The 8454-nt window shown below is 35.2% G+C and overlaps 1 protein-coding gene across 10 annotated transcripts; it reads right to left on the bottom strand.

Moving 5' to 3' along the window:
* Window positions 1-547: 547 nt before the first annotated feature.
* Window positions 548-7821, bottom strand: LOC103336884 (Pentatricopeptide repeat (PPR) superfamily protein). Of its 10 annotated transcripts, XR_016122008.1 has the most exons (8): window positions 7629-7821; window positions 7046-7085; window positions 4855-6585; window positions 3745-3862; window positions 3118-3572; window positions 2077-2165; window positions 1926-1995; window positions 548-932 (listed from the first exon to the last, which is right to left on the bottom strand). XR_016122008.1 is itself a non-coding variant. In XM_089041454.1 (4 exons), the coding sequence occupies exons 3-4, from the start codon at window positions 6316-6318 to the stop codon at window positions 4219-4221; spliced, it is 1554 nt and encodes a 517-aa protein (XP_088897580.1). In that variant the 5' UTR covers window positions 6319-6585; window positions 7046-7085; window positions 7629-7818; the 3' UTR covers window positions 3331-4218. The 10 variants fall into 10 exon arrangements, 2 of the variants coding, with proteins under 2 accessions (XP_088897580.1, XP_088897579.1); XR_016122007.1 differs by having other exon boundaries at window positions 1926-2165; XR_016122009.1 differs by lacking the exon at window positions 2077-2165.
* Window positions 7822-8454: the final 633 nt, after the last annotated feature.

Genomic DNA, 8454 nt, shown 5'->3' with positions numbered 1-8454 from the left:
CTGCTTTTTTCTTCTTCTTCTGAATACCATGGCCCTTTGTTAGGGAATAGTTAATTGATTTTAAAAATTTTAAATTTTAAAAAAAAAATATATATATATATATTTTATAGTTTTCGGAGGTCATTGTCTTTGATTCAATTGAGAATATGATGGTGTTTGAAAGAAAGTAATTGGTTTGGACAACAAAGCTAAATTTGCTAAAGAAAACTAGAAAACATTCAATTTTATGTATTTGAAATAACTAGATTTGATTTTATGTTTTTTTCCGAAGAGATTTGATTTTAAGTACTTGAAAAACTATTTGCAATGAGTCATTTAAAATCCATTTGATTTTAAGTACTTGAAAAACTATTTGCAATGAGTCATTTAAAATCCATTTGATTTTAAGTACTTGAAAAACTATATGCAATGAGTCATTTAAAATCCATTTGTTTTCTTCTTTCCCCGTCTTATTTAAATCTTTGCACACATGTATTGTTGTAGTCTCAATAAACCGTTTTAACCATAAATCCTAGATTTGAAATCACTCCATCCAAATAGACTCGGGTTTATTGAATTTGGACTTGACACTATTTGATTGAATATATTTGAAATAATTAGATGTACTACACTTGAAATGACCATATGCAATGAGTCATTTGGAACACATTGTTGTCCGAACTACAAAATTACAATTAAAGAATACATTTTCCTAGTTAGAAGTACATATATAAAAATTCCCAACAGTTTGCTAATGATAGGCTCCAAATGATAATGGTATGATAGATACTAGCTGGTGATGTTTAAACTTTTTCTACACTCTTGCACAAATGCTGAAAAGTTTAGCCCACTCTATCACTACATCTATTTCTTCGAGTATGAGGCTTTTCCTTTGAGCTTCAATAAATAATGGAGTATTTAATCCAAATAGAAAGGACGGTTCTAATGACACGCTGCAATTCAGAGACAACAGAAAAATATAGACCATTAACAAAAGCATGAACGTACACCTTTGGGCCAAATGAAAGACATGCCTTGCAAATCAGCAAGGTCGAAACTCAAAGTAGAAACAAAACAGAACAGGGATACTCAAAACCAAACTTAATAGCTCCATTGTAAGAACCCGGATCTAGGTTTACGTGCTATATCGCTAATATCGGAGATAAACACCTAAGTACAGCAGATGATGCATGGTTATTAGATTGATATATGGAATGGATGTTGAGTGTAAGAGGGTCTGAGTTGGTATTGTGCGATGAGATGTGACTTCTAATAATAAACCATCAAGTTTGTATATCAGACCAGAATGTTTTGAGTTTTCTATCTGAAGGAGCCACGAAATAAAGACAGACAGAAAAAGGGAGAAGCCAGATCCTGCAGCCACTGTTTTGCCATTTTGTTTTCTAATAACTAGGCCATGTTTGATAGGGTGGATTAGATTGGACTAGTAAAATGCTTAGATTTTGTGTGCAATCAAGGAAGAATGTGGGTGTTGTCTTGTAACTTGGAGGATTAAGGTGAACTATTCATATGAGATTGATTGATGTCTAAAACTTATCCCCACTAATCCCCTTGAAGTGGGATTAGTAGGGACAAGTTTTAGGCATGAACCTCTTATGAATAGTCCATCATAATCCTCCAAGTTAGAAAACAACACCCATACTATTCCTTGATTGCACATGAAATCTAAGCATTTTACTAGTCATGCTAGTCCAATCTAATCTTCCCTATCAAACATGGTAGGGTTTTCTTTCGTTTGACTCTAATCAAATGAAAGGTTCCCTTTGGATCAAACAGTTAATATAAGGGGTAAATTTGATAAACACGGTGCAACCTAAATATGTCTTCTCAGAATCCTTCAAAATGGAGGACATAAGCCCAACAATCATACCTAACCAATTAAAAGACAAATAAACAGAAAGTCTTAAAGGGAAGAGCATATATACCTTTTCAGGTGAGAACCCAAAGATAAGTTGTTTGTGGGTTTCTAAACTCTAGGCCCGTCAAACTAATTCACTGTAAAACTCAGCAAACAGATTTATCTGTAAGAAAAAAATCACTCAAGAAACCACTAATAACACCAATATGCATGTTGACCTGTAGCTCTTCTGATCTACAAAATTAGACAAACCCCCCGGTTGAGAAAATTGAATACCAACCAAATTTTCTTTCACATAAATGTGGACCTGTAGAAAGAAAAATACATGTAGCAACTTATTTGTTCTGAAAAATTGAACAGGAAAGAAGTCGAGCAAATTGAACAAAAGAGATAACCAGAATGAAAACACACACAGAAGAAAGACAATGAAAGAGTATTAGCACACAAAGTTAACCAATGGGCATTATAGAAACAAAATCTATATTATTAAGTTCATTTAACCTCAGGATAGAGAATTTAAACAAGCATTTTATCGTATTATTCATTCTGCACAATAGTGCCGGAAACACACCAATCAAACAGGAAGACCTTCCCCAAACCAATTTACCAAGCCAAGTACTTGGTAAAGGATTTAAAAAAAAAAAAAAAAAACAGATTGTTTCAAACTTTACTTGGACACTTCTTAGGCCAACGCCAAAGTTTGGAAAGATAAAAGCTCTCATGCTTCCTTTTTCTTTTTCTAAACTTTTCAGTACGTAATCTATTATCCAAACTTTAAATACAATAACATTAGTTCATAATTCATAACCCTTTTCAAGAAAATCTACACATTAGTCAATATTTACATATAAAAGTCTCATCTCATAAGTTGTGAATATACCACAAACCTATCAAATTTAACTTTCCAATATATATGAGTTTGACTCTTTTTCCCTAAAAGATAAAGGGAAATTCTAACCAAAATAGGTTTTCCACTAATCTCACAAATTAACCAAATGTTGACTACTCCTCCCAGATGAAAACCCAAATAGAGATAAGAACAAACACAAAGACATATTCATATACAAATTTTATCTTGCCAAATATTGGCATGCTATGTTTTCAGACTCAATCTTGAGTGTGAACTATACATTCAAACAAGAATCCACCTACTAAAAAGTCCAAACTGACAAGCTGATACCATGATATGCAGGATTGATTGGCAGGAGAACAATTGCACATTTATATAATACATATAGATATATTGATAGAAACCGTACCCTGTTAAGCCAACCTCTTGGAAAGGAACCACTAAAACACTTATCATACCCTGCTAAACAACACATTGCATTGGAAAGGCCTTTGTTCACTGAAATAAATCAAAGAATCAGATCAAGAGTAAAGTAAGAGAGACAAAAATCCGATAAACGTTGTGTTCGGGGTTAAGGTTCCCCACTTCTGACCAATTTTGCATAATTTGGTTAAGAGTAGGGAAAAAAAAAAAAAACAGATATTTTGAAAGGAAAAATCAATGGCAAAGAATTAAAGATTTGAGGTGCTGCAACCATGAATGTGAGAAGAGTCAACTGACGATGGTTGTGAGAGGTCTGTGGTGATAGGTGCTTGGTGGTAGACAAGAGAGGAGACGAAGTGGGGAATGGCTTCCTGGAGAGGGGAGCGGGCCGGGAGGCTGGAGCGGGCCAGGTGTCAGCAGAGGCGGGGCTGTAGGGAAGCACTGAGAAGGGAAACTGACCATTTTTTGATCACTGAATTACATATCAGAATGGTGCTTGGAATTTTTTTTCAAAACACCATTTAAGAAGTTTGTAATAAAAATCACTAAAAAAAACTTGTTTTACCGTGCTCTAAACAAGAATGCTTTATTATAAATAAACTCTTGTTCTTACCCCTTAGTTGACAGTACTTGAATCTTGTTTCTGTACTCGTGCAGATGTCTTCAAAATGCAAGCACATCTGACATGACATCCTCAAAATACACACGTTATCCAATAGGACAATGGTGACCTGAAATTTGTGCAATGGACAGCATTGCAATCAAATAAGGAGGAGGGGGAGGGGCTGAAATGGTAATGGAATTATAGGGTCCACAATTCGCATGAGAAGTATTTTCACCTGAAATCAAGCCAAAAAGAAAAGGAAAAGGCAATGCTTCATTGCCTCAACTCTTTTTAGTTTCCTCTGTTTAAAGCTCAGAGTAGCCTTACCTACCAAAATTATAAATCCACCCAAAAAGGTAGGACTCATACAGGATCTGTTCAAAGAAGGATCAAAACTGGAAGGTAGGACTAGTAACTCACGTGCTCAAAGAAGCACCACAAATGCATAGACGTTACAAGGAATTCCTCTAGTCTGACTCACAATTAAAGATGTCCTACTGCTTGGTCCATTGCAGCTCCATGAGTCTTGCAGCCTTCAAGGAAACTACGCCATATAATGACATTTGGTGGGAAGGGCATGTTGGAAATCACTGTCTCTGCTTCCGTAACATGTCCACATTTAGCCAACAAGTCAACCATGCAATGGTAATGATCCATTTCTGGTTCAACACCATAATCCATTTTCATTTTCCCAAATAACTCCATTCCATCTCTCACTAACCCGCCATGCCTGCAAGCTGTAAGAACTGCAGTAAAAGCTACTCCATCAGGCTTAAAGCCCAAGAGTATCATTTCTCTGAATCGTTCTAATGACTCATGAACATAACCATTAAGTCCAAGTGCAGAAATTAGAGCTGTCCATGTGATTAAATTTTTTTCTTTTATTTCTTCAAAGATTTTCACTGAGCTGTCCACACTACCACATTTCCCATACATGTCAATTAAAACGTTGCATGCAAATGTGTCACAAGAACTGAAATCTATCTTAATGATATAACCGTGAAGAGAACTGCCCAAAGAAAAATTGCAAAGTTTTGCGCACACACTTAGAAGGCTGACAAAAGTATAATTGTCTGGCAGGACTTGAATCAAATGCATCTGTTTGTAAAGCTCAAATACCTCTTCGTAATAACCGCTGCGGGCACAAGCTGCAATCACAATGTTCCAGGATACAATGTCAAGTTTTTCACGTAGAGAAAGAAATTTTAGAGTTTCATTATATCTCCCAATTCTGTTATAAATTCCAGCAATGACATTAGACGGAAGTGCAGCAAGAAGACCATCAGAATCTGTGAGAAAGACCAGGACATGAGATATGAGACCATTTTTGGCATATGAGGTTATAAGAGAGCTCAACACATACTCGTGTTTCTGAAATCCCATTCTTACAATTAAGCAATGCAGCTGCTGGAGCTCTAATGCCAATGATGACTTAAGCGCAGCTGAAAATGAGAACTCGTTAGGTCGGTAACCTAAATGAAGCATTTCTTGCAGTAAGAGTATGGATGCAGGGGAATAATTATTAGAGTAACCCAAAATCAAAGCATTCCAGCAAACCACATTTTTCACATAGATCTCATTAAAACAGCGTTGGGCACTTTCCAAGTTATCACATTTAGCATAAAAATCAACCAATGCACTACCTACAAAATCATTAGATTCCAAACCATGCTGGATTATCTTAACATGAAAGGACTCTCCATAGAATGGAATCTCCAAATGCGTACAACAGTTTATAAGGCTAACAAATGTGGTCTCAGTAGGCAAAACTCCATCCATGGACATTTTAGTAAAGAATTCTAATGCTTTTTGAGGTCTATCAGTTTTTGCTACTGCACCAATCATAGTATTCCATGATACCACATCCAGAAAAGTCACCTCTTCAATAATTTTCTCAGCCAAGCATATGCCAGTGCACTTCATATACATACTTATAAGAGAGTTCAACACTGCAACTTCACACTTAAACCCATTTTTTATGACTAAAGCATGCAGTTGTTCCCCAAATTCAAAGTCTTGCTGGCATGACAATGCTGAAAAAACACCCACAAAAGAACCTTCAGACAAAGTACAACGCATCCTCACTAGTTCCCGAAATAAAAACACACAATTTTTAGCAAAACCGTGATTTCCAAGCAAATATATCAGTGAATTCCATGTTACCAAGCTCTTACAAGGCATATCCTCAAATGCCCAAACTGCTTCCTCTAACAACCCATGCCTTCCGTAAAATCCCAACAAACAAGTCCCCACAAAAGCATCTACATCAAACAGTCCATTCTTTATCACCAAAGAATGCAATTGAACCCCATGATAAACATCCAATGACCTACATGTCAAAAACCCACCAACTGCATACTGAGTTGGCTCAAACCCACAAACTCTCATCACAGAAAATATTTTCCAAGCTTCCCCTACATACCCACATCTACTATAAGCACTAATTATGATATTATATGACACAACGTTTCTATGAGGCATTTTATCAAACAAGTAACGAGCAACTGACAATTCCCCAAGTGACGAATATTGTGACATGATATTATTGTAGACAAAAGTGGGTTGGATTGGAGACGGACCCATTGTGATGTTGAGAGCATGGAGTTGTTTTGTTGCTCTAAGGGAACAAACCCTTGAGCATGCGTGCAGAAGTTGCAGAAGACGTTTGTGTTGTTTGAGGAAATCTCCATGGAAGGTTATGCTGTCGGTAACAACCAGAGACAGAGCCAGGATTGCAAAATTTGGGTGGGCTGAACCTCCAAACTCAAATTATTCTTTCCGTAAAAAAAAAAATTTGTCAAAATTTCACTAGAGTCTGCTTTGTTCCTTTGACTCCCAAATTTATAGAACCTGTTGAAAAGATACAAATGAACTAGGAAACATAAAGTATAGGCACTTCCAAGATACAAACTGAACCACAAACCCAACTATGGTAATCCTCTAAGCGTGACATATTAGATTATCCAAAAACTTACTGAGACAACAATTTGAACTACTTTGCAAAATTTTAATACCCTGATATTAAATATATATTCCATTATCGATATTTCATTTTACATCGGTTACTCGTGTAACATTTTTCAATGAATTTTTTGTGAGGTAACCTAGATGTAAAACTGCAGGTTCCAATGGAAGCAGTTATAGAACACTTCTGTTGTTGTTCAAACAATTATCAACCAACCTTAAAGAATAGTTTGTTCAACACTAAGAAAGGGAAATAATCCCTTAAAACAAAGCAAAACAGATTCCAGGGAGGGCAGTTAGTTTCAAACAAGAAATTTATAAAAAATAATAATAAAATACAGAATACCTTTCTTTGTTCTTGAATAGAAACTTGTTGCAGCACTTAACTGAGATTAAAAAAAGGGTTCAAAATCAGAAAAACCATAAATAACAAATTTCACCCACAATATCAAAGCCAAATCACCAACCAAACTCGAGACTCAGTCATAAATTGAACCATAAACAACAAATTTCATGCTCAAAATCGAAAGGAATATATTAATTGGGAAAAAACCCAGATAACCAGACCATATTCGTATATCACCAACCAAGATGAACAGAAATAAAAAACTGAAAAATAAATTTTACTTGAGAGGAGAGCAGATCGTAGTGGTGTTTTGGTAATGGAAAGAGGGAAAGGAGTTGAAAGAAATTTACTTTAAGGCTGGGAGTTTAAGATTAGGGTTTAGACAGAAGAAAAAGAGAGGGAGGAAAGCAGATATATATGATACCCGAAATCAACAAACCCACTAGAAATCAGATGTAATCTCAACCGCTTGCTCAGAAATCTTCAAACCCAGATTCAAACTTAGAACCCAAAATCGAAAACCACAACCCAGATGTTGAAAAGAAAAGAGAGAAAAAATAACCATAGCCATCGATACCCATACCTGATTGCTATAGGAATCTCGCAAGCTGAGCTCCCGATGGTGAAAGGTGCGCTCTTCTCCTTCTGTCGTTTTTTTTGCGTGCGTGCGTGCCTTTCCTCTTCTCGGTCGATGTATTTGCGGAAGATGCGTGAAAAGTGAGGAGAACGAGGCTGAAAAGAAGAGAGGAGAAATGAGAGGAGGAGTTTAGGAGTGCATTCAATTAAGATTTTAATACATTGTAATTACAATATTATAATGTTTGGACGAGATAAATAAACTTGAGGTTTTGACAAAACTCAGAATTTCTGAATTGATATAAACCAATTTCAGTGTTTGGATAAAAAAATAATAGAACTTTAGAAATTTTGCTTGGAAAAAAAAATGAAATTTAGAGATCATAAATCTCAAGTTTAAATTCTATCTAAAAGTCGTCATTTCTAAAATCACAAGAGAGATTGAGTTTTTAAAAAAAAATAACTTTATAAATAAAAGTTAAATTTCGTGTTTTAAATTAGTCACCCAAACAAGAAATTTTACAAATTCTAGAACATTAATTTCCGTCATTTTAAATTCCGTCATTTATGAAATCCTTTGTACTTTTAAATTTCCTTATTCAAACGCACTGTTATATTTCAATAGCATTGGTATTTTATGTTACTGATGCTAAAACTTTATAATAGACATTAACTGACGCTATATATACTATGAAAGGCATCAGGAGTTTGAAGTGGCGAAGTCTTTAGTACCTAATACAATTTTTTTTTCTTTCCATCTAATGCCTAATAACATAATGGCATCATTTTTATATTTTTCCGATTTCTATGTAGCGTAGTTTATTAAGAAATTT

Source organism: Prunus mume, linkage group LG7, assembly GCF_029339155.1.
Source record: "Prunus mume cultivar Tortuosa linkage group LG7, ASM2933915v1, whole genome shotgun sequence".
NCBI classification, from domain to species: Eukaryota; Viridiplantae; Streptophyta; class Magnoliopsida; order Rosales; family Rosaceae; genus Prunus; species Prunus mume.
The sequence above is the reverse complement of the archived record's forward strand: the minus strand, read 5'-3'. Positions and strand labels throughout refer to the sequence as shown.